Here is a 22,706-nt window from a genome sequence, read left to right as displayed (position 1 = left end):
TGAGCCAGACAGAATGATTTGGGAATGAGTGAGACCCTCAGTAGAGGCAGATTAGTTCATACTGGAGAACCCCATGAGTTATTTGCATTTTCCCTGGAGTAAGTCACCTGCCAATACTGGATGCCTAGAACTTTCTGGCTACATACTTCTTGCAGTTTTGCCATGTTTGTCTCTTGTCTGACTGTGCTGAGAACCTTCATTCTTTTTCTCTGGTCCCTTTGGCATATCTTGTCCTGGGGGCTGGCTTTCATGTTCCATAAAGTGTTTCATCTGATCATTAGATTTAACCTACTTTAGTATTTCAGTGAATTAAAATTTCCACTTACCATTCCCTTGACTGCATGCTGGAATTTGTAGTGTGGATAAACTGGTTCTCTCCCATGCAGAAACTGACACCATCTGAGATTCGGACAACACTTGTGAGCTTTGTGCATTTGTTGATTCCTTCTCCACGGCAACTGTTTGGTCCATGGTGGGAGACAGGGATACCTGGAGACGTCTAAATTGGCCACCCCTACCAAGAGCTTTGGTTTTCTACTCAGAACTCTTTAACTGTTGATGCATTTACTCCCTAAGGACTTGGAAATCTTTCCCAGTAAATAGAATCACTGAATGATATATTGGACAGTGAACCACACTGGGGAGAGTATGTGCCCCAGACTAAGTCAGCCTAGGGTGTTTCTTCTTTTCCTGCTCACAGGCTGTGAAACCCTTGGGAACTTGCCTGGCTTCTCTGAGCCTCAGTTTCCTCATCTGTACAGTAGACATGATAATACCTACCTTGTAGAGTTGTGTGAGTGTTAGAAAAGGTGATGTACATAAGGTTCCTGGCACGCTGGCTTTCATTCTATTGTTTTGCAATGCCTTTAGTGATCCTGGAGTGTTTGTGGCAGAGTTTGGATCTCTGGGTTCCTGGCTCCTCTATCCACATGGTAGCCTTTCCTCTCCTTTGGGGAGCTGGTAGGGAGAGGAAAAAGCTTCCATTCGTTTTCCTACAGGAGCCTCTGGAGGTAGGTTGACCTTTGCAGTGAAGTTTTTGTTTTGGGCAACATAAACCTCTTCGTAAGCAGCAAGGCAGCATTTATTTGCAAAGCCCCAGAAGCCTAGCTTCTTTTCTAGAGATCCCCAGCAGAGTTTATGGCAGTCCCATGGGGCCACTTTTTAGACACTGTGCACTTCTGGGAATTGGGAAATGAGTCTTCAACTTGTACTTGACTTGTGCTTGTCCCTCCTGCTGTGTGAGCCCTAGGAGACTGACTCATGCCACTTCCTGCACTTCCCCCTGACCTCCACAGGAGGGAGGCAGGAGCCCAGGCCTGCAGGAGCGTCCTGCTGCGCTGCTGAAGCTCTGGCTGTTTGCTCAGCTGTCACATCCAGGTCTTGTCTTGACTGAACCGTCTGCACAGCCTTACCTGGGGTGTGTGTCTCTCCAAGGCTTCCTGTTAGCTTTCTTTTCTTTTCTAGGGAGGGGGCGGTCTATTGCCCCCCGAGAGGAACATCTTTCCCTTGCTTTTCAGTTAGCTTTTGGGTGCCCTCGTTTATTCTTTCTTTATATAGGCTCAGTTTTGTCTATTGTGTAGGGACAGCCTTTCTGAGACAACTTCTCATTCATTTCTGAAGGGTAAGGATCTAAGAAAAGGAGATCAGAGTCCCACAAGTAAAGGAGGAAAAGAGACCAACCTTCGTTCTGAGTAGAAAACTAAACTCTTTTTTGTTTGACATAAGGTTGGTCTCTACCTCTGTTCAGAGGCCAGTCCAGGCCTTTACAGAATTAGTATATGAAAAAAAGCATATAGAGAATTAGTAAGTTGTAAATTTGTGCAGAAAACAGACCAAAGATAACTAGCTGCTCTGGTGAATATTACTGATAGCTTAAAAAAATAGCTTCTCAAGTTTTATAATATACAGTGAAAAACGATCCCTTTGTCTGTCCCGTGTATCCCCCTTCCCCAGGGCTTTGGGTGTCAGGTGAAAGCAGGAAGTCTGGGGCCCCTCCTCCGGGTAGGGGATATTACATGGAAGACGATGCCGAAGGTTGGCAGTGCCTGAGTACCTTACTCTTCCTGAGACAGATTCTGGAAGTGAGGGTGGGCTGCAATTAGGTGAGGACTGGGGGAGCTGGGCATGATAGCAGAGGGGTCAGGAAGTGGGGGTTGGCGCTGGACTGTTGGGGTGGGCAAGATGGGTGACGAAGAGAAGAGTGTGTATTGTCCATTCAGAGGATGGGTTGGGGAAGGAGAGTCTCCAGGCCGGAGGTAGGGTGGCAGGGAGCCCGTGTCCGAAGTTCCTGGAGGAATGTCTGGGCCTCCTAGGGCCCTGGGTGAGGGTCCAGGAAAGAGTCCATGAGTTCCATTCAAGGACCTGTTCAGGTGTCCGGGGATTTGGTCTAGGGACCTGGAGGTTTGGTTCAGCAGACCAGGAATCTTGGCTCTGAAGCCCTGCAGCCTCTTCAGAAGTCCAGAGCCAGTAGTTCTGGCCGAGACCCCGGAGTTTGTCTCCAATAATCCAGAAGTCCTGTTTGGGAGCTTGTTCAGTGTGACGAATAGAGAGGTACTGCTTGGGACAGCTGTGGTGGGTAGGGCCCGCTTGGCACAGAGGGTGGGCCCTACCACAAGCAGCAGGAAGCGCACCTTTCCTCGAAGCAGTTGTTGGAAGCTCAGAAAGATGGCATTGGGATCCTTGTGAGCTGTCGTCCTGCCCTGTGGAGGAAGCTGAGGGCAGAGGATGGGCCTGAGGCCAGAGACCTGGGCCAGCTCTCGTGCCTCCCTTGTCTATGGGAAAGATAGGGGACCAACACCAGGTTTCATGGCGAGGAGGGAGGGAGCACTCCTTAGGTCCACTCTTTTACCCTCAAGATTTCTAGAATTCCCCTTTCTTCCCTCAGGTCTTCTAAGGGGACTGAGTCAGAAAAGAAGGACAGTTTCTATAGTTCCCTTAACTGGGGACTTACCTGGGTTCCAAGGAGGCCCTGCAGGGCCCCAAGGAGGAGGCGGACCTGTCCAGAAAGCTGTCCCAGTAAGGATGAGAGGCAAGTGGGTCCCAGTTGTCCCCGTGCTGCCAACACTCCCTCCAGCAGAAGGGTCGTTGCTCCCAGAACGTCCTGTGCCTTGGTCTGCTCCTGGGAAAGAGATGGAAGGGAGAAGCGGGCTGCTTCAAAGGGCATAGTAATAGCGGGTGGGGAGCCTGCAGGAGTAGCCAGCAGAATGAATCATAGGAGCTGAGAATCGGACAGGACCAAGGTCCCACCCAGCACAGGAATTCCTTCACAGCCTCCCGACAATTGGTCATCGGCCTCTGCCTCAATAACTCCAGTGTCCAGTAACCCAGCCTGGTCTTACACTTAACTTCAGTCAGAAAAGTTCTTTTTATTTTTTTACAGTATGCTGAAATCTGCTGTAGCATAGCTTTTATCTCTTGGTTCTAGTGCTGCAAATTACTCTTTCTGCTGAAAAATCTTAGAATCATATGATTTTTTAAAAACTTAGATGAGAGCATCATAAAGATGAAGGAAAGGGGCTTACTGATAAGTGGCTGAGCTGGAACTACAAGGCTCCCTAGGAACTGCCCTTTGTCCCTGGCCCAGTCCTAGAAGACCAGCAGGGAGGAAGGGAATTCTAGGGCTCTCGAGGGTAGAAGAGCCGACTTTCTAAGGAGCGCTCCCTCCCAGTGGGTTTCCTGAGTCTCAGACTAAAGCGCTCTGTGCTATACCACAGACTACCACTTTTCTCCAAGCTAATCAGACAGGCTTTTTTTTTTAAACCATTCCTCACGTAACATGTTTTCTAACCTCTCACTGCTCTGGTTGCTTCCTCCTCCTCGGCACGTGCTAGTTTAATATGGTCCCTCTGAATAAATTAGCATGTGTCTAGAGGAGGATGTCTAGTACTCAGACCAGTATTTTTAAGTGCAGTCTACTCCGAATAGAGTTTTATAGGAATATTTCCACAAGATGGAAACATCTAAAGCCGCTTAGAATCACTAGCTTTTTAAATAGCTGCTTCAATGTTACGTGCTAAGTTTGGGGTCAACTCTGCCCTTCCAGGTCTTTTTCCTAGTAAGTTCTAGGGTTAGAAGTTTATATGAGGGAAGCAGGGGCATTGTGGCCTGAAAGCTGGAATAGGACTTGACTCAATTACAACATGTAGAATTTTCTATCTCTCTGTTAAATTTCACCTTGTTTTCGACCTAGCCTTTCAGCAATTTGAATCTTGATTCTCTCTTTTGTTATTTTAGCTGTGCTTCCCAGTTTTGCATCATCTGAGGATGACAGATCAGTCTTACTTCTTCATGCCACCTTAAGAAGGTTGAATGGGAATGGGTCAAAGGCATGGCCACAAGAGACTTCCGTCCAGCTTTTCTTGGTGTTCGGCTTCGAATCTATTTAACATACTGGGACCGCAAGCCATCATCTTGTCCAGAGGATATCATGGTAGAATGTAGATTGGGTTAGGGTGGCCAAGCTGAAGGTGAGATATTTTTAGGGAGCTCAGGAATTTTGAAGAATCCATGGGAAGCAGTAGGAAACTGATGAAGACAGGACTTAGGGAAACCAAGGGAAGGATGGCTGTCTTACCGTCTGGGTTCTCCATTCTCCCAAGCTAAAGTCCACAGCAGGCAGCAGGACAGGTGTGGACAAGGGGTTAATGTCCGGGCACTGGCTCTGTTGAAAAAGGTTGGGGGTGGGGGAGAAGGGGCTGAAACAGAGGGGACTGTGGTGGCCCAATCACCAGGATAGGCTTCCACAGGTAACATATCCAGACTAGAGCTTTTAGAAGGGCTTGATTACAAATCATAATCCCTGTCAAAGAGTAGTGATCGGGAGGTGGTCATCTTACTGAAAAGACAATACTGGAAGAACAGTGATTGGATGGGGAAGTGAGAGGACGTATTAGGAGTGAGGGTATCTTACCAGTCGAATGGATAGAGGGGAGAGTGCCTGGGGATTCTCACCAGTCTGCTGTGAAGGACATGGGAGTCACGAAGCAGTTTATTTAGGAGTCGGAGGTCACAGGCAGGAGGAGCCGGGCTGGACAAAGTTAGTTGTGCCTTTAGGAGAAGCATGACCACGAGGAGCAGTTCTTAGATGAGGAGAGGTGAGGTTGAAAGGGGTGGATAAGGAAGAAATCATTGTCGGGTGGTGGTCCAGGAACTCCCATTTGGGACCCAGACCTGAAATCTAGGGAATCTGCTGCTCAGAATCCTTATTCCTGGGAGGTTGGGCTCCCCCAGCCCTCCCACTGCAGCCCACCTCCTTTCTCTTTCCCCCTCTACTGTGCTCCGATTTGGCCCTAAGCCCTCAGGTATGTTCTTACCAGTCAGCTCCATTCTGGCCCGGCTGTCTGGTTGAAGTGGCTCCCTGTGTGGGGCCTCTCCCCTGAATCCTTCCTGGGGCCATGGAGGCGGCTTGGGCTCTTGTACTTCTGGGCAGAGTGGGGTGGGGCACAGGTGGGCCGAGGAAGAGGGTCTGGACTCTGTCCTGCAAGTGACAGGAATAATGAACATTTAATCGGGTTTCAAGGAAAAGCCTACCTGGCTGGGGGAACAGAGGCTGGGAGGGCTTGAGATGCTGACTAGCCTAGAACTGCTCAAGCTCTGACTGCTCCCGCATTTTCTTGTGAGTGTAGAACATGGTGTCTCCTCTTTGTCGGGGTTCCTCAGTGAATCTGGCATGGGTTTGGTGCCCCTGCCCCCTTCCGAGAGCAGCAGGACAGGATATGGATGTACACATACACATCTTAATTAGCCTCAAATTCTGAGCAACCTTGGTTATTTGGTTGGAGAAAATCTGGGATGGGGATAGAGAACGGGAGTATTATGGTACAAGCCTGAAGAAGAGAGGGGAAAAGGCGGTAGGGCCAGGATGAGGAGCTGGCACCTATGTGCAGTGTGCTCAAGGGTAGCTTGGGGAGTCGGGTTGAGGAGGGGAATTGGGCAAAAATAAAACTGGACCACTAGAGGTTGGTGATGAAAAGATTAAGAGAAGGCGGTGTGGGAGAAGGTAACCTCTCATTCTTTCCCTATTCGCCCCCCTACATAAGGCCTCTTGAGTTTTTCTTTGCACTCCAAGTTCTGAAATACTGGGTTTCCTAAAGTGAAGAGATGGGCTAACAGTCTTGGGACTTCCTTCCGGAGGCAAATTGCCCAGGAATGGGTACCTGCTGAGTGAGGCACCCGCCTTACATGGCTTCCCTCACCTTAAACACCTACCATATCTGTCTCATAGCCTGCACCTTCCTCCCTGCCCCCTCTGCAGACCCCTTCCGGTTCCTTCACAGGACCCCCCACATGGCTTCCTCCTTTTTTCACAAGTTGTGCAAAGAGCCCTGCACCTGATTCAATATTGGGATTTCCTGTAGGTCTGTCAACATGCATGAGCCCTCCTCCCATTACCCTCTCCTTGGGCCCTCGCTTGCCTGACCCAGCTTCCCCAGCCCCAGGATTCAGAACCTTAAGCTAACTAGGAGTGGCTGGGTTAGAATGGGGATTGGGGCTGTGTCCACCTTGGTGCTGTGTTCTCTAAGCCCTAAATGCACCTCCTTTCTTAATTTCTCCCTGGGCCCATGTCCCCTTTCCTTGGGGCTGGCCAGGACTGTGCGGTATTCCACCAAGTCTGTGATCAGTCCCTCAGAACCCAGCACCCCACCCCCTGCCCTGCTCTGTCTGCTCCTCCCATTCTGGGAAGGCTATACTCTTCTCTGACAAAGGTCAGTGCCTGTAGGTTCCAGTTTGCCTACCCCTCCCCCAGCTGAGAGTCCAATTCCTCTTTCCAGTCCTTCCTACCCTCACTTAACTCCAAACCCTGCTTGCCACTCACCGGGTGGAGAAGGGCTCCAGGACCCAGGTGCAGAGCAGGCAGCACGCTGGGGAGCAGATGGGGAGGAAGACAAGTGGCTGTGGGGCATAGCCCCTCCACGGCAGTGGGGTCACACGCCTGCCCTGGCCACTTCTGCCCAATCAGAGAGCAGGGAGCCACCAGACACTGGCGAGGGCCCCCGGAAGTGACGCCTTCTCCTCCCACCCGCGCTGGACCTGGAGCCCCTGCCCTGGACCATGGTCCACTATCGGAGCCCAGCTCCTCCACCCACACACACCACAGGGAAGATCTGAATAGAGGGCTCCGTCTTTTCCTAGAAGACGGGAAACCTGGGACTTGGCTGGGAAGGAGATAGGAGGGGAACTGAGGTTTTTTCCAGGAGGAACCTGGCAGGACATTTTTGTCCCTGGGGAAGAGGCACAGAGGTCTGGTTTTAGATTGGTGGGTTTTTCAGTTCCTGGCTGTCCAAATTTATTTTCCCTGGATACCACACCTGCTGCTGAAATCCAGTAAGGCTCTTGCTTTGCTGCTTTTCTTTCCTGGTCGTGTCTTGTTCCCCCCTTCCAAGTGGGAATATGGATATTGCTTGTATTCGAGAAGGACCCTGTCAGGTGTCAGTGTTGTGGGGAGAGGGTCTGGACAGTTTGAGAGGACTTCAAGGTGAGGGGTGTGTGTGCTGGGTTAAGCCGTGCTCCTCCGCTGGCACCCTGTTGCTGGAACAGCTAAGCCCATTTTTCTCTGTGCCCATGCCCTCCTTTGCTTGCCCTGTCTTTCTGCCTCTTCCATCTCCTACCACTCCACATGTGACAAGAGGAATAACCAGGCCCATGTGGCCCTGTCTTAGGAAAGACAGCTGCTGAACCTCCCCCGCAAATACCTCCCCCTATCCCCCCTCTTCCTTTGGCCCCTGCTCTAGTTCCTTTGCTTTCCCCTCAGTCCCGGTCTCCCCACAGTCTCTGTCCTCAGGGGCCTCCTGGCCTGACCTTGTTCCCATCACACACACCCCCCCTCGTTCTTCCTCAGGCTCTCTCCTGCTCCTCCTCCCAAGGATGGGGCTGTCTGCTAAGAAGTATGGCCTAGATCCCGGAATTCTCCAGTTCAGCCAGATGAGATGCCTCCCAAGATTAGGAAGGAGGGTGCTGGGATGGTTGGGAGGATGCTGGTGTGTGGGGGTGACCAGGAAACCAAGACAAAGGAGGTTGGGGGTGGGGTGGAGAGGCAGAGGGTGCCCTGGGTGAAGGAAGAGGGTGAGAAAGCATGTCAGGCTGGGGACCATGATGGTTGGATGGACCTGAGGACAGGTTACAGTAGGGAGGGAAACACTGTCACCAGACAGAAAGGGAACACTGTTTCTAAGTCCCTGTCCTGTGGAACGGGAAAATTAGGAGAGACCTCAGAGAAGAGTAGGGACACAGGCTAGGCAGTGAGAGTGGGTGGTGTGGGGTCTGAGCGGTGCTGTGGGCCTGAGTCGCGAGGAGATCAGTTGATGGGCCTTTCCTGCACGCTGTCATCCCTAAAGACAACTCTTCATCCTTCCGGCGAGAACCGAGTCCTAACCCAGTGGCCGGCCCAGGCCTCAGGCCCAGCCTCTGCCCCTCCCTGGCTTGGGGCTCCCGTCCTGGGCCGGACACACACCTCCTGGTCCAGCCGCCCTGTGGCCGCCGGCAGCGGGGGGGCTCCAGACCCGCCTCTCCTCCCTTCTTCGCGCCCCCTGGTCCCTCCCCTCCCCCTACCCCCTTCGCTCCCCCTTCCCCTCCAGCCCCTCCCTCCTCCCCTGCCCGGTCCCAGCCCCTCCCTCCCCTCCCCCACTCGCGATCCGGGCCGCCGCTGCTGGGCCGGACCCCCCGGGCTCAGCCCGGCCCCTCGCCGAGCCGCCGCCGCCGCCCCGTTTGCTGAGGAGGAGGCCCCCGACCGGGGCGCCGGGCGCGGGCATAAAACGGGCCAGAGCCGGCGCCTGGGGCACTAGAGCCGCGTACGGCCCGGGTCAGCGCCCGCCCGCGCTCCTCCCGGCCGCTCCTCCCGCCCGGCCCGGCCCGGCCGGCGCCGACTCCGCAGCCGCCCGACGAGCCCCTCGCCGCACTGCCCCGGCCCTGGCCCCGGCCCCCTCCTGCCGCACCGCCCCCGGCCCGGCCCTCCTCCCACCTCCCTCCTCCCTCGCCCGCTCCCTCCTCCCTCCCGCCTCCCCAGCTGTCCCGTTCGCGTCATGCCGAGCCTCCCGGCCCCGCCGGCCCCGCTGCTGCTCCTCGGGCTGCTGCTGCTCGGCTCCCGGCCGGCCCGCGGCGCCGGCCCCGAGCCCCCCGCGCTGCCCATCCGGCCCGAGAAGGAGCCACTGCCCATTCGGGGAGCGGCAGGTAGGTGGGCGCCCCGGGGGAGGCGCGGGCGGGGAGTCCGGCGCGGGGCAAGTCAGCGCCCGCCCGGAGGGGGCGCCGGGCGCAGGTGGCTCGGCGCGGCGGGCGGCCTGGAGGGGTGGGCGGGGGCCGCGGGGCGCGCAGTGCTCGGGGACCTAGGGCCCGGCCAGCGGCGCCCGGGGCGGGCACACGGCAGGAGGAGCGGGACAGCGGCCGCCAGCCAAGCCCGTCCCCGCAGGCTGCTCCTTCGGCGGGAAGGTTTATGCCTTGGACGAGACGTGGCACCCGGACCTCGGGGAGCCCTTCGGGGTGATGCGCTGCGTGCTGTGCGCCTGCGAGGCGGTGAGTGGACCCTGCGGCCGTGGCCCGGGCCCTTGCGGGTGGGGCAGCGCTGGGGTTCTGGGACGTCGGAGTGGACTGCGAGCTCTTGAGGAGAAAGAAGAGAGTCTGCAGATATTCGGGATATTTTTCTGGCAGAGGAAGAGGGGAGGAAGCGCCTCCTTCAAGTCTCAGGTGTTGACTGTTATTGATCGCTCACTATGTGTCAGGCTCTGTGCCAACTCCATTTCGTCTCTGACTTAACTCCTATTACAACCCTGCTAGATGGATAGTTATTATCCCCATTTTTCAGATAGGGACCCTAAGGCCCAGAGAGGCTAAGTAACTTGTGTAGAGTCACGCAGCTTCTAAGTAGCAGAGGGTCTGACTCCGTGGGACCACTCTGCTCTGGTCCCGTGACGTTCCTCGCCTCGCCTTTGGGTCTCACCGATTAGCCTCTTGCACTCACTGAGTTTTCCCGTCTTCTCTGCGAGCAGCCTCAGTGGGGTCGCCGAACAAGGGGCCCGGCCAGGGTCAGCTGCAAGAACATCAAACCCGAGTGCCCAGCCCTGGCCTGCGGGCAGCCACGGCAGCTGCCCGGACACTGCTGCCAGACCTGCCCCCAGGGTAAGGCCCGCTCCGCCGTGAGGGGAGGCGGGCAGGGCCAATACTTGGTCCTGAGCCACACAGATGGGGCGGATGGAGCGGCCAACTGGCCTTCCCAGTGCCCAGCTGAAGCCCGTGTTCCCCGCCCCCGGTGCAGAGCGCAGCGGTCCCGAGAGGCAGCCGACCGGCCTGGCCTTCGAGTATCCGCGGGACCCCGAGCATCGCAGCTACAGCGACCGTGGGGAGCCGGGCGCTGAGGATCGGGCGCGTGGAGACGGCCACACCGGTAGGCGGGGCCCGGGTTGGGGGTGGGGGTTTTGAGGTCGTGGTTGGGGCCGGGCTAGCGCAGCCAGTGACAGTACTAGGGACGTCTTCCCTTGCAGACTTCGTGGCGCTGCTGACAGGGCCGAGGTCGCAGGCTGTGGCACGGGCCCGAGTGTCGCTGCTGCGCTCCAGCCTGCGTTTCTCCATCTCCTACCGGCGGTGAGGAAGGGGAAGGAGGAAGAAAGGGTCGCCTGCGGGCCCCAGGAGGGAGAATTGGGAGAGGCTGGAGGGGCTGCTTCTGGCCGAGGCTCAGAGTCCTGCCTCAAGGGACCCCTCATTCCCAGGCTGGACCGCCCTACCCGGATCCGCTTCTCGGACTCCACTGGGAGCGTCCTGTTTGAACACCCTGCAGCCCCCACCCAAGATGGCCTGGTGAGATGATGCCATTTATGAGTACTTATCCAGTCTGGGCACTGTGCTGGGGCATGCTCTGCATTGCCTCCTTTGGTCCTCACAACAGCCCAGTGGGAGGAAGGCACTGACATTATGATGCCCATTTTACAGATGAGGGAACTGAGGCTCAGTAGCAGAATGTGATTTGCTCAAGGTCACAAAGCTAGTAAGTGGTGGAGCCAGGATTTGGACTCCAGCCTGTGGCTCCAGGGCCCCTTCTTAAGCTTCCTAGGAGGGCCTGGGGGCTTCTTTTCATGTACCTTCCTCCCCAGAGCTGGACCTCTCAGCTGGCCTGTCCTGCATACTGTCTCAGTAGGGCCTTCTTGTTTCTCTGCTCCAGGTCTGTGGGGTGTGGCGGGCAGTGCCTCGGTTGTCTCTGAGGCTCCTTAGGGCAGAACAGCTGCATGTGGCACTCGTGACACCCACTTACCCTTCAGGGGAGGTCTGGGGGCCTCTCATCCGGCACCGGGCCCTGGCTGCAGGTGAGGGGAGCTAATGGCCCCTGGACGTGAGGCTCTAAGTCTTCTCTATCCCCAGGAATGGAGTGGGCTGAGGAGGGGACTTTCTGATAGGCTTTCATGGTCCTCCCTCCCCCAGAGACCTTCAGTGCCATCCTGACCCTGGAAGGCCCCCCGCAGCAGGGCATAGGGGGCATCACCCTACTCACTCTCAGTGACACAGAGGACTCCTTGCATTTTTTGCTGCTCTTCCGTGGGTTGCTGGAATCCAGGAGCGGGGGTAAGTGGAATGGGAGAAGAGCATGTGAGGAGGCTAGGGAGAACCCCCCTCTCTCAGAGCTGTCCACATGTGCAGCTGTTGCAGGACCAGCCCAGGTTCCCTTGCGGCTCCAGATTCTGCACCAGGGGCAGCTATTGCGAGAGCTCCAGGCCAATGCCTCAGCCCAGGTGAGTGAGGGTCTGGCTCTTGCTGCCACCTGCTCTGGCCTCTCACTGCGCCCACCATACCCTGTTCTGTCCCTAGGAGCCAGGCTTTGCTGAGGTGCTGCCTAACCTGACAGCCCAGGAGATGGACTGGCTGGTGCTGGGGGAGCTGCAGATGGTCCTGGAGAGGGCAGGTGGGCCGGGGCTGCGCATCAGTGGACACATTGCTGCCAGGCAGAGCTGCGATGGTGAGGCATGGTGGGGCCTGGAACCCTAGGCACACACAACTGAGAGGCACAGACAAGTGCTGGGGGGAACTAGGGCGGGCTGAGGGTATGAATGGCTGTGGGCAAGCCCACCTCCACCTATCTTGCCCCTGCAGTCCTGCAAAGTGTCCTTTGCGGGGCCGATGCCCTGATTCCAGTTCAGACGGGTGCAGCTGGCTCAGCCAGCCTTACACTACTAGGAAACGGCTCTCTGATTTACCAGGTAAGAGTCAGGGGCTGCAGGAGGCGGGAGAGGGTCAGGGCAGGCTGGGGCTTGGCCTGCGGTGGTTTAGGCCCCACGCCTTCTCTGCCACTCCAGTTTGCCCTCCCCAACCCTGTCCACCAGGTGCAAGTGGTAGGTACAGGTAGTGAGGTGGTGGCTGTGACACTGGAGACCAAGCCTCAGCGGAGGGACCAGCACACTGTCCTGTGCCATATGGCTGGACTCCAGCCAGGGGAACACATGGTGAGTGCTTCAGGCAGAGCTGGGCCATAGGGCCCCTGCCCCAGAGCTGGCGCTGTGGGGCTCTGGGAAGCCAGGTTGGGAGCTGGGATGTTCAGCATCACTCACTCACTCACAGGCTCTCTCACTGATTCATTGATTCCCTGGACACATTTTGAATGAGCCTCGGGCTAGGGACTGGAGTACAAAGAAAATCAGATGTGACCCCTGTCCTTAGCCAGCTCACACCAAATGGGTGGAGTTAGATGGAGATCAGCAGAGTAGATCATATAATAAATGTGATAGCAATGGCTGCCACTTATTGATCCTTTCTATGTGCCATGTACCACACTGGTTGCCTTACTTATATTACTTTTGGCTCTCACAGTACCTGTTTTATAGACGATGAACTGAAGGATCAGAGAAGTTAAGTAACTCCTCAAGATTGTTATGTAGGTAGGAAGTGGCAGAGAAGGGACTTGAACCTGGGCCTGCAAGGTTACTATAACACGTGTCCAATGTTACTGGTGTGTGGAAGTGTGTCTGGGTGTAGTAGGGGTTCAAGACATGGGAAGGATTCAGAATCTTGGGCTTGTGTGGAGGCTGAGGAGGGGTTCATCTGGGATCCAGCAGGCTGCAGCTAGGGCTCACCCTTCCCTGCCCCCAGGCTGTGGGTGTCTGCCCTGGGCTGGGTGCCCGAGGGGCTCATATGCTGCTGCAGAATGAGCTGTTCCTGAATGTGGGCACCAAGGACTTCCCAGATGGAGAGCTGCGGGGGCATGTGGCCGCCCTGCCCTACAGCGGGCACAGCGCCCGCCATGATAGTGAGTGCCCCAGGGGTCTGCCTGCCCTTTGGTGTCCTCTAAACTGTGACTCAAGCATGTGAGGGATGGTGCCAGAGGGCCCGAGCCTGGTGTGTCTTTCTCTGTGCTTGAGCTCCAGGCTGGCATCTGGAGAAGGTGGAGATGTACAGGGTGGCCCTGCCTGCAGATGCTCCCTGTTGCCATGGGGCGGGGGTCTAAAACTTGCTGTTCCCCAAGCCCTGGGCCTATGGACGGTGTCTGCCACCTCATGGAGTCCGTGTTGGGGGAGATGGGGAATGCTGGGATTCAGTGGCTGCTCCAGGCCACCTTCTCATCTGTTACCTCTCCTTTGTCTGGATCCAGCACTGCCTGTGCCTCTGGCGGGAGCCCTGGTGTTGCCCCCTGTGCAGAGCCAGGCAGCAGGGCATGCCTGGCTCTCCCTGGATACCCACTGTCACCTGCACTATGAAGTGCTGCTGGCTGGGCTTGGTGGCTCAGAACAGGGCACCGTCACTGCCCACCTCCTCGGGCCTCCTGGGATGCCAGGGCCCCGGCGGCTGCTGAAGGGATTCTATGGCCCGGAGGTGAGGACATGATGGTGGGAGGCAGCTTAGAAAATGTCTGCTTTTTAGCATGCGGGGCTGTGCCTCATGTGCCTGTGGCACGGAGCTGACTTGGGCTCGGGGGTCAGACAGACCTGGGTATGAATCTGACTCAGCTTTTTATTATCCATTCTCCTTCCTGCGTCCTTCTCTGGTGGGATCTCTTGGTTAGGATGTAGTATCCTGGACCTCGACAGGGATAGGAGGCGATGGAACAAGCCCCCTGAAGTGGGGCAGGTTGCCATGGACTTGGAGTCAGAGAAACCTGGCTTCTGAGCTCCACACCATCGCTGATGGGCTTTGCTACCCTAGAGACCTTATTTAACCTCCCTGTGTCTCAGTTTCTTCATCTGTGAATTGGGAAAAGTAGGCTTAGCCATAAAGTACCTTATTCCCATCCCTTATCCTGTCTACTCACAGGCCCAGGGCGTGGTAAAAGACCTGGAGCCTGAGTTGCTGCGGCATCTGGCACAGGGGACTGCCTCCCTGCTGATCACCACCAAGGGTAGCCCCCAAGGGGAGCTGCGAGGGCAGGTAGGCAGGCAGTGTGGGCCAGTGGGGATGTTCATAGTGGTTGGCATTGTGTGCCCCTGTGCTAGTCACTTGCTCTCTCTGAGCCCTGGGGTGGGGGGGTAGTATCACACTTCTTGGCTGGTTGGGAGGATGAAGCCAAAGTACAAAATGAGGCTGGCAGTAGACCTCCCTTTGCCTGTCAACTGGATGACTGCTCTGGCTCCTACGTACCATCCTCCTGGGGCACAGAGGTGCCGAGGCGTCTCAGGCTCTCCGGCTGGCTGCGCTGGTGAAGATGCGAGGGGGAGCCCAGGCGCTGCCTCAACCGTCCTCTCCTCCCAGGTGCACATCGCCAACCAATGCGAGGTGGGCGGCCTGCGCCTGGCGGCCGCAGGAACCGAAGGAGTGCGGGCGCCCGGGACCCTGGATGCAGCGGCGCCCGCACTGCCTGGGCTGCCGGCTGTGCTGGACCCGGACGCCCCCGCGCCCGCCAAACCTGGCGGCCCTGGGCGGCCCCGAGACCCCAACATGTGCTTCTTCGAGGGGCAGCAGCGCCCCCATGGGGCTCGCTGGGCGCCTAACTACGACCCGCTCTGCTCGCTCTGCACCTGCCAGGTAGGAGGCCCCGGAAGAGCGCACTGGGGCCGGGGTCTGGGGCAAGGGGCTCTGGCACCCCTCTCAACCCCGCCCCCGCTCCCTGCAGAGACGCACGGTGATTTGTGACCCCGTGGTGTGCCCGCCGCCCAGCTGCCCGAGCCCAGTGCAGGCGCTGGACCAGTGCTGTCCTGTGTGCCCGGGTGAGCGCCCTGCAGGGGTGGAGAGGGTAATGGAGGGTCCACTGGTGGGGGATGAGGCCTCTAGGCAGGGAAGGAAGAGAGTCACCCTCTGCCTTCACTATTTCTTTGGCTCCACAGAGAAACAAGATGTCAGAGACCTGCCGGGGCTGCCGAAGAGCAGGGACCCCGGAGAGGGTAAGCTGGAAGCGTGTGTGCAGGGGTAGGGGATCCAGAGGAGGTGTTGAGTGGGACCAGGAGGGGGACAGGAGGATGAGAGTATATGTGGGGTGGGGGACCTGGGGGTGGGTGGGCTGAGGGGCACGGTTCCCAAGTGACACCTGATAGGCTTCATTAGAGTTATTGGTCCCCGAGTGGGCCCTGGGTTAGACTAGTGTGGGATTGGCCTGAGGCTCAAGCTTTGGTTGTGGGCCCAGCCAATGAACTCACTACTAACGGCAGCTGGGCACTGTCCCCCACCAGGCTGCTATTTTGATGGTGACCGGAGCTGGCGGGCAGCGGGTACCCGGTGGCACCCCGTCGTGCCCCCATTTGGCTTAATTAAGTGTGCTATCTGCACCTGCAAGGTATGGCTGCCCAATCTTCTCTGGTGCCATAGCCCAGCCGGATCTGCAGAGATGGGGAGGGGGCTGCCAGGAAAGGAAAGCCCAGCCTTGATGAGGAGGGCTCAAGGATCAAAATAATATGAGAAAAGAGCTTTGGGCTTTTAGAGTTGGTTCCCTGTAGGACGAGGGCAAAGGCTGACCTGGGTGTGATTCTGGCTCTGGCGGCTGACTAGCTCCACGTAACCCTGGGCACTTCTTGTACCTCCCTGAGCCTCGCTCTCCTCTCCTGCAAGCAGATACAACAGCACCTACCTTGCAGGGCTACAGTGAGATTGGGCTCAGGTAGATAAAGCACCAGTCCAGGGCCTCTGAGTAAAAGGCCGTGGATATATTACATTTGAGGTCTGGGCAAAGAGAGGGAAGAAGCAGGAGGCTGAGGTGCACCCCCTCCTTCCTGACACCCCTCACTCAACGGATCCCTACAGGGGGGCACTGGAGAGGTGCACTGTGAGAAGGTGCAGTGTCCCCGGCTGGCCTGTGCCCAGCCTGTCCGCGCCAACCCCACTGACTGCTGCAAACAGTGTCCAGGTGAGGGGGATGGGTGCTGAGGCCTCTGGGGGAGGGGATGCGTGGTGAGGCTGGATGGAGGGGACTTCTCAGCTAATTCAGCATTTAGTGAACACGGCTCCATGCCCAGCCTGGAGCCAGGGCTATAGACGCTGTGGAAAGAATGTGCATGTACTAGTAGGCTGTGATGGGTTCCAGTTCCTGCCCCATCCATCCATCCATCCGTCCGTCCATCCATCTGTCCATCCCCTACTAAGTGACAGAAACTACTAGGTGCTGGAGATTCAAAGACAAATAAAACCTGGGTGGCCCTCACAGAGCTCACATCTGCTGACCTTGTCTTCCTTCCCTCCCTTTCTCCCTGCCAACAGTGGGGTCAGGGGCCCACCCCCATCTGGGAGACCCCATGCAGGCCGATGGGCCCCGGGGCTGCCGTTTTGCAGGGCAGTGGTTCCCAGAGAGCCAGAGCTGGCACCCCTCAGTGCCTCCCTTTGGGGAGATGAGCTGTATCACCTGCAGATGTGGGGTAAGTGGGGAGTGGGAGCCTGGCCTGGAGAGGGGATACCTTCCCAGGGAGGGCAGGCGCCTGGGGATGAGCCTCCCCCGAGAGGCTGAAGACTGCTGTGGCCCAGTGCTTCTGGGGACCCTCAGGATCTGCTCTGTCCTGCACCAGGCAGGGGTGCCCCACTGTGAGCGGGATGACTGTTCACTGCCACTGGCCTGTGGCCCAGGGAAGGAGAGTCGCTGCTGCTCCCACTGTGCACCCCGGCAGTGTAAGTGAGGGGTCTAGAAGCCAGGGGAGGGAAGAGGGCACCTGCCATGTGCCAGGAACAGCGCCCTCTGCTTCACAAGCGCCATTCCATTCCACCCTCCCAGCACCCTTTTGGGCTTGGTATTGGTTACTTTTCTTTACAAAGGAGTTTTCTGAAGCTCAGAGCAATTAGGTAACTAGACGAAGGTCACACAGCTGGTGTGTGCTGACTTGCTTAGAAAAGTCGGACCTTTCTGGAACCAGGACAGAGATGCTCTGCTGTGCCCCCGATGCCACTCCGTTCCCTCTCTCCTCCTCCAAAATTCACTCCCTTCGTCTCCAGCAGCCCCAGAGACCAGGACAGTTCCAGAGCTGGAGAAAGAAGCGGAAGGCTCCTAGGGAGCAGGCAGAAGGGCGCATGACCAAGAGGACCGGGCCTGGGCTGGGGGAAGGAGTGGCGCGAGGACCCCACAGTCTCCTGTGGGAAACACAGTGCCTCTGGCTCCTCTTTTCTGCTCTTCTCCCTCCCCCACTACCTCTGGGAACCACATCTCCACAAGCGGGAGGGGCAGCCAGGGCAGACCAAGGCCGTGTCCACTCCAGTTCCTGCTCCGTCACCCTCCGGCCTCTGCCTTGGAAGTCAACCCCTTTCCTTCTGTACATAATGTCACTGGCTTGTTGGGATTTTTAATTTATCCTCACTCAGCACCAAGGGTCCCCCCAATTCACTCCTGCTGCCCCTGAGCTGAGCAGAGTCATTACTGGAGATTTTTGTATTTATTAAAACATTTTGTTTTTTCAGTCTTTGGGCTAAAGCTTGTTCTTTGTGGCTAGGGACCTGGGTTGGCTCCAGTGGAGAAGGGTCTGAGAGTAGGAGAGGGGAGAGAGGAGCTCTGGCTCCAGGGCCTTCCCTCTGATCCTTGGGGCGTGGGAAGAGAGCTGGACAGCAAACAGGATGGAGAGCCTCAAGAACTCAGGCAACCTGAACAGGATTTAGACGTGAGTTTCATTTCCACTGGCCTACCTGTAGTTGGCATTTTTGCTGACCCCATGTTTGAAGGTGCTCCGAAGAGAGAAACACAAGTGTCCCCAGCCTTGACCTTTGTCTAAAGTGAGGCAAACCCTCTCGTTATTCTTTTCTGGACACTAGTTGTGGTCTGGACCAGCTCGGGGGCAAATCTGGATCAGAGTGGCTTGGAATCAGCCCTGGTCCAGTTCTTGGCTGAACTTATCTTGGGACCAAGTGATGTACAGAATAAGATAAGACCCCTCGCCCCTTTCTCTGGTTCCTGCCTTCAGCACCTGGGCGTTCCCACAGTCCTCACAGGCTCCAGAGAGATCAGAGTGCCAGGGCAGAGAGCTATCAGTCCACGTACCTGCAGATCTACCTTTTGTATGAGCAATGTGGGAGACAATGAAGATGGAATTTTACAAGCTAGTGGGGCAGTGGGAAGGGGAACTCGTCGTCTTCCTTAGAGTTAGGCATACCTATGTGCTTAAGCAGCTATTGTCTTAGCTCATTGAAGCATCAGGTTCCAGTTCTGTTACCTAGCTGAGTGAGTGAACCTCCCTGAGTCCCTGTTTCCTTTCTGTGAAACAGATACCGACCTCATTCGATCAGAACATGTGAATCACGCAGCTCAGTGCCTGGCACATACTAGATGGAAAGGCACTCTAGCTGAGGTAGGATTTCTAGAACTGGTTTGAAATGAAAGGCAGGGAGAAATCTGAGGAGGAGAGTGGCAGTGGACTTTAGTTACGTGTGGCGTGATATTCTGCTGAATGCCCAGGGGGCGTGGGGAGGCCCGAGGGGAGGAAGGGATGATAAGAATGGGCGTAACTGGACTTGTCTCAGAGCCCTGGCTGTCAGTAGGGGGATCATGAGGGTCAGATAGGGAAGAAAACGCAGCAGGATCGGCACGGGGCTAAAAGCAGAGAACTAAGTACAGCGCCAGGCGTGGTGTGATGGAGGATTTGGCCCAGAATTGGATGCGCTGCCAGTACTGTCCTCCCTTATGAGACAGTTTGGTGGGAAGAAGGGTTGAGAAGGGAAATTTTGATTCTTAGCTTTAACTTAGTTTGCTACTGATGCTCACAAGACTAGAGGAACGGTAGAGCAGGGGCTTACCTTCCGGATCCCGCCCTGCAGGCACCCAGCAGGCCTTCAGAGCAAGCAGCAGGGGAATCAGCTGAGCAAGTGAATGCACGGCTAGTGGGTCCACGCAGGGCATTGTTCTCCTGAGACAAAAGTCCTGGAAACACCTCTTCCGTCACAGCCTGCTTTCCAACCAAAGCTGGCCAGTCCCCAAGGCTCTGCTGGAGCCCCAGGAGGTCCATGGAAGTCCAGCCCTGCACAGCATGTGAGGGATATATGTCAGACATTGGAAACCCTGACCTGCAGAGACCTCAAGAGGGCACCCCTTCCATTCCCCTTTAGGCAACTGCACAGCCTCAAAGAGCCCTTTTCTCTTCTAAAAACCAAATACAAAAAACCCTAAAACAACAACAAAAACAAAACCCAAGGAGAAGCCCATTTTCCTGGGTAGAATATTTTAGTGTCACACAACAACAAAAGTTACTGGTAGGACTTAAAATTTCATCTCTAACCCTGGGTCAGTCAGGTCTTCTACTCTGCAGAGGGTTTGACAGTCTCAGCTTCTCCAGCAGAAAGAGATGGAGGGTGATACCCAGGGGTTCTGTTTGGCCGGAGGAGAAAGGGGAGTGGTTCTGATACACCTGTCTTTTGAAGAGAAAATGCCCTCACGTGCAGCCCTCCGTTTTGCCAGTTTCTACTTGTGACACCTTCCATGCATTCTGCAGTGACACTCCTTTGCCATCTTTTCTGTGCCACGTCCAGACTTTGCTATATCAGATGACGAGCAGCCACTGAGAGCTGTTGCGTGATGGCACTACCAGCATCTACCAGTTCACTTTGCGCCAAGTCACGAGAGCAGAGTCTGTCCAGGAATTTGAATAATTCATGGCAATGACTTAAGAAAAGTAGTTTTCAAACCTGTTCATAGACGTGTGAAGGTGCCTCTGGGCAGAGGGAGAAATGGGGGCTGGGGAGAGTGGAGCCGCTCAGGGCTTGTGGGAAGTCCAGGGCCCCCGACTCTACTTCCACCTCAGCTGCTCTGCTTCTCAGATTGCCTGCATTCCAAAGAAGAGTTGGTTGCTTTCAAAAACGTTTCAGTACATCTGTTTTATTGTATTTCACCCTTAGTCTTTTTTTTTTTTGAGGAAGATTAGCCCTGAGCTAACATCTGCCAACAATCCTCCTCTTTTTGCTGAGGAAGACTGGCCCTGAGCTAACATTGGTGCCCATCTTCCTCTACTTTATATGTGGGACGCCTGCCACAGCATGGCTTGCCAAGCAGTGGGTAGGTCCCACCTAGGATCCGAACCGGTGAACCCCGGGCTGCCGAAGCGGAACATGTGAACTTAACCACTGAGTCCGTGGGCTCGCTGCCACCCTTAGTCTTTTATAAAAATAATGAGAAATAGAAAAACAAAAGCGTGACACAACAAAGGTGACAGAAAGGAGAGGTCTAATAAAATAATAAATTTGGGACAAAGAGGGAGTTTACCAGGTGTGCTGGAGAGGACGTATTTTAGCTCATCAGATTTTAGGTAGTCAAAGATGATGTGTGAAGGAAAAAAATGTACAGAAAATGTACGGAATATTGGAAATACGTTGTTAAAGATGACAAAAGGGGAGCAATTCTTAAGGACTGTGTAATAATTATAGTGTTCTGAGAATGGAGCCACTTATAACATTGTTCAGCTTTGATATATGTTGTCATGAACAAAGGGGGCTGCCAGAATTATTTTTGCTCATCATAAAAGTAAATTATTATGAAAAATTATGGGAATACACAAATGTGTGAGGAAAGAAAGAAAAATTCACCTGTTAGAAAGAAAGAATTGCAACTCCTGGATAACCGCTAATAAAGAATCACTGAGGGCCAGCCCTGGTGGCCTAGTGCTTGAGTTTGGCGCACTCCGCTACAGCGGCCCGGGTTTGGTTCCTGGGCGCAGACCCACACCACTGTCTGTCAGTGGTTGTGCTGTGGTGGCAGCTCACACACAAAACGAGGAAGACTGGCAAGAGATGTTAGCTCAGGGCAAATCATCCTCCACAAAAAAAATTAAAAAAAAAATCACTGGGTATTTTTCTAAGATTTAGTTTGCTGGGCCCTAGCCCCAGCTCCAACTCTGTCCCAACTCTGGGTCCTGCCCCTGCAGCACCTCTGTCTCCACTGTCAAGTGGCTGACTGTCCTCCACTCAGTTGAGGGTATTTATATGATAATTTCTGGGGCTGGAGCACATCTAAATCTGCACAAATAGGGAAAGCAGGAGATGGCACTTAAGGGAAATCTGACTCTTTGTATTTAAAATGGCAGGGAGGCAATCCCCCCAAAATTTGGAAAAAATTCTCACCAACTCAGAGAAGTTGGCCGGCATTCAGTGATTTGATATTCAGCAAATTGTCTAGAGCCCACCTGTGGGGTCCCAGCTCCTGAGCTGTGGGCTTTGGGCAGGCCTGGAAGTTAACCCATCCTCACATGGGCTGCAAAGGTTGGCCAGCGGGGCTGCAGTTTGAAAACCTTGCTGAATGCCCCTTAAAGGAGCACCACGCAGAAAACACAAATAGGCCCTGGAAATGCTGAGGAAAGGTGTTAATGTGGAAGAAGGGGAGCAAGGAAAGATCGGGGGGAGGTGCCCGGTGGACTCATCCTGGAAGGGCAGGCTCCAGATGCTGGAGGACAAAGGACGTCCTAGTCTCCCCCAGCAGCTCCTGCAGCTGGAACCAGACCAGCCCCAGCTTGTCTTCCAGGGGAGCAGGGAGCCCCCGGGGGAGAGGCTCAGCACCTCTCCTTCGGGCCCTCCACCCCCAGGTCCCAGGAGATCTAAATCAGATTTACTTTAGGGACTCATTCCCCTCTCCCCTTGACACTGCACCTGCTGGCTGATGCCTGAAATTCCTTTAGCAGAGGTTTTCCTCCCACAACTGGAAGATGGGAGTTTTAAAATGCTAATGATTGGTTACGGTATTGAGTCATCTGCTAAAGTATAATCTATCAGCCAACAAATGTAAATGATTATTGTCAGATCCTGTTCCTTTTGGACAAGGGGAGGGTTAGAGAAAAGGTAGAGGATGTGGGACTGAAGGGCGAGGAGGTAGGGAAATGAGGACTTCACAGCCAGACGTCCAGGCAGGGACGTTGACAAGGGCCGTGGTATTTACCTTCAACAGCTGTGTGGAGAATAGTTGCTGTGTGAGGAGGAATTTCTGTTCTGAACATCTGTGCACTCTCCCAGCTTAGCGGGAACTCGGCCCGCTATGATTCACATCAACTGTGTTTTTCATGACTTTTAAAGGCTTTTTTTTTTAAAGCAAGGCTGACGTCATTCTGAAGGAACTTTTCTTCTCATAGGTTCCTACTGAGGTATCACTTAGGTTCCAACCGGGGTGCCCCTGGGAACGGCACCAGGGAAGACCTTCAGAAGTAGCTTTGTGCCCTCCGCTCCTCCAGAGACAGATAAACGAGGGGACTTCCTGACAGGGGTAAAAGAAGCAGTGTTTTATTTTTGTCTGATCATAAATGTCATGATTCTTCATTGGAAAACTTTGGGAAAACAGAACAGTATAAAGGAAAGGAAATTTAATGTTAATTACTTAATAAAATTAAAACACCAACTCAAATAATCCTCATTCACCTCTGATTTTTTTCCCC

At 55.1% G+C, this 22,706-nt stretch overlaps 2 protein-coding genes across 16 annotated transcripts; one reads left to right on the top strand and one right to left on the bottom strand.

Annotated features, from left to right (window-relative positions):
* Positions 1-1,064: 1,064 nt before the first annotated feature.
* THPO (thrombopoietin) lies at positions 1,065-7,489 on the bottom strand. 5 transcript variants are annotated; one of them, XM_070509304.1, is made up of 7 exons: positions 7,308-7,386; positions 6,815-6,860; positions 5,313-5,476; positions 4,951-5,078; positions 4,574-4,660; positions 2,951-3,118; positions 1,697-2,711 (listed from the first exon to the last, which is right to left on the bottom strand). In XM_070509304.1, exons 3-7 carry the CDS (start codon positions 5,323-5,325, stop codon positions 2,055-2,057), a joined length of 1,053 nt encoding a protein of 350 aa, XP_070365405.1. In that variant the 5' UTR covers positions 5,326-5,476; positions 6,815-6,860; positions 7,308-7,386; the 3' UTR covers positions 1,697-2,054. The 5 variants fall into 5 exon arrangements, with proteins under 5 accessions (XP_070365403.1, XP_070365405.1, XP_070365404.1 ...); XM_070509302.1 differs by lacking the exon at positions 7,308-7,386 and having other exon boundaries at positions 1,065-2,699; positions 6,815-6,944; XM_070509303.1 differs by lacking the exon at positions 6,815-6,860 and having other exon boundaries at positions 7,308-7,489.
* A 1,292-nt stretch (positions 7,490-8,781) lies between these two features.
* CHRD (chordin) lies at positions 8,782-17,771 on the top strand. 11 transcript variants are annotated; one of them, XM_044771213.2, is made up of 23 exons: positions 8,782-9,165; positions 9,401-9,504; positions 9,978-10,107; positions 10,244-10,372; positions 10,470-10,569; positions 10,695-10,782; positions 11,144-11,285; positions 11,401-11,541; positions 11,626-11,708; positions 11,785-11,932; positions 12,067-12,173; positions 12,297-12,416; positions 13,060-13,216; positions 13,559-13,779; positions 14,218-14,331; positions 14,653-14,925; positions 15,014-15,107; positions 15,225-15,281; positions 15,567-15,670; positions 16,135-16,237; positions 16,588-16,742; positions 16,890-16,989; positions 17,311-17,771. In XM_044771213.2, the coding sequence occupies exons 1-23, from the start codon at positions 9,018-9,020 to the stop codon at positions 17,364-17,366; spliced, it is 2,874 nt and encodes a 957-aa protein (XP_044627148.1). In that variant the 5' UTR covers positions 8,782-9,017; the 3' UTR covers positions 17,367-17,771. The 11 variants fall into 11 exon arrangements, 9 of the variants coding, with proteins under 9 accessions (XP_044627148.1, XP_044627147.1, XP_044627146.1 ...); XM_044771212.2 differs by having other exon boundaries at positions 8,880-9,165; positions 11,617-11,708; XM_044771211.2 differs by having other exon boundaries at positions 8,880-9,165; positions 11,599-11,708.
* Positions 17,772-22,706: the final 4,935 nt, after the last annotated feature.

This window comes from Equus asinus, chromosome 5 (assembly GCF_041296235.1).
Source record: "Equus asinus isolate D_3611 breed Donkey chromosome 5, EquAss-T2T_v2, whole genome shotgun sequence".
NCBI lineage: Eukaryota > Metazoa > Chordata > Mammalia > Perissodactyla > Equidae > Equus > Equus asinus.
The sequence above is the reverse complement of the archived record's forward strand: the minus strand, read 5'-3'. Positions and strand labels throughout refer to the sequence as shown.

Excerpts from the sequence above, each read along its gene's own strand:
- CHRD (XM_044771209.2), top strand. The coding sequence starts at position 9,018 with ATGCCGAGCCTCCCGGCCCCGCCGGCCCCGCTGCTGCTCCTCGGGCTG. Across the intron at positions 11,709-11,784 it reads AGGCCAATGCCTCAGCCCAG|GAGCCAGGCTTTGCTGAGGT; the intron begins GTGAGTGAGGGT and ends TTCTGTCCCTAG. Across the intron at positions 11,933-12,066 it reads TGCCAGGCAGAGCTGCGATG|TCCTGCAAAGTGTCCTTTGC; the intron begins GTGAGGCATGGT and ends TTGCCCCTGCAG.
- THPO (XM_070509303.1), bottom strand. Across the intron at positions 3,119-4,573 it reads GAGAATGGAGAACCCAGACG|GAGCAGACCAAGGCACAGGA; the intron begins GTAAGACAGCCA and ends TCTCTTTCCCAG. Across the intron at positions 2,712-2,950 it reads AGGGCCTCCTTGGAACCCAG|CTTCCTCCACAGGGCAGGAC; the intron begins GTAAGTCCCCAG and ends CTCTGCCCTCAG.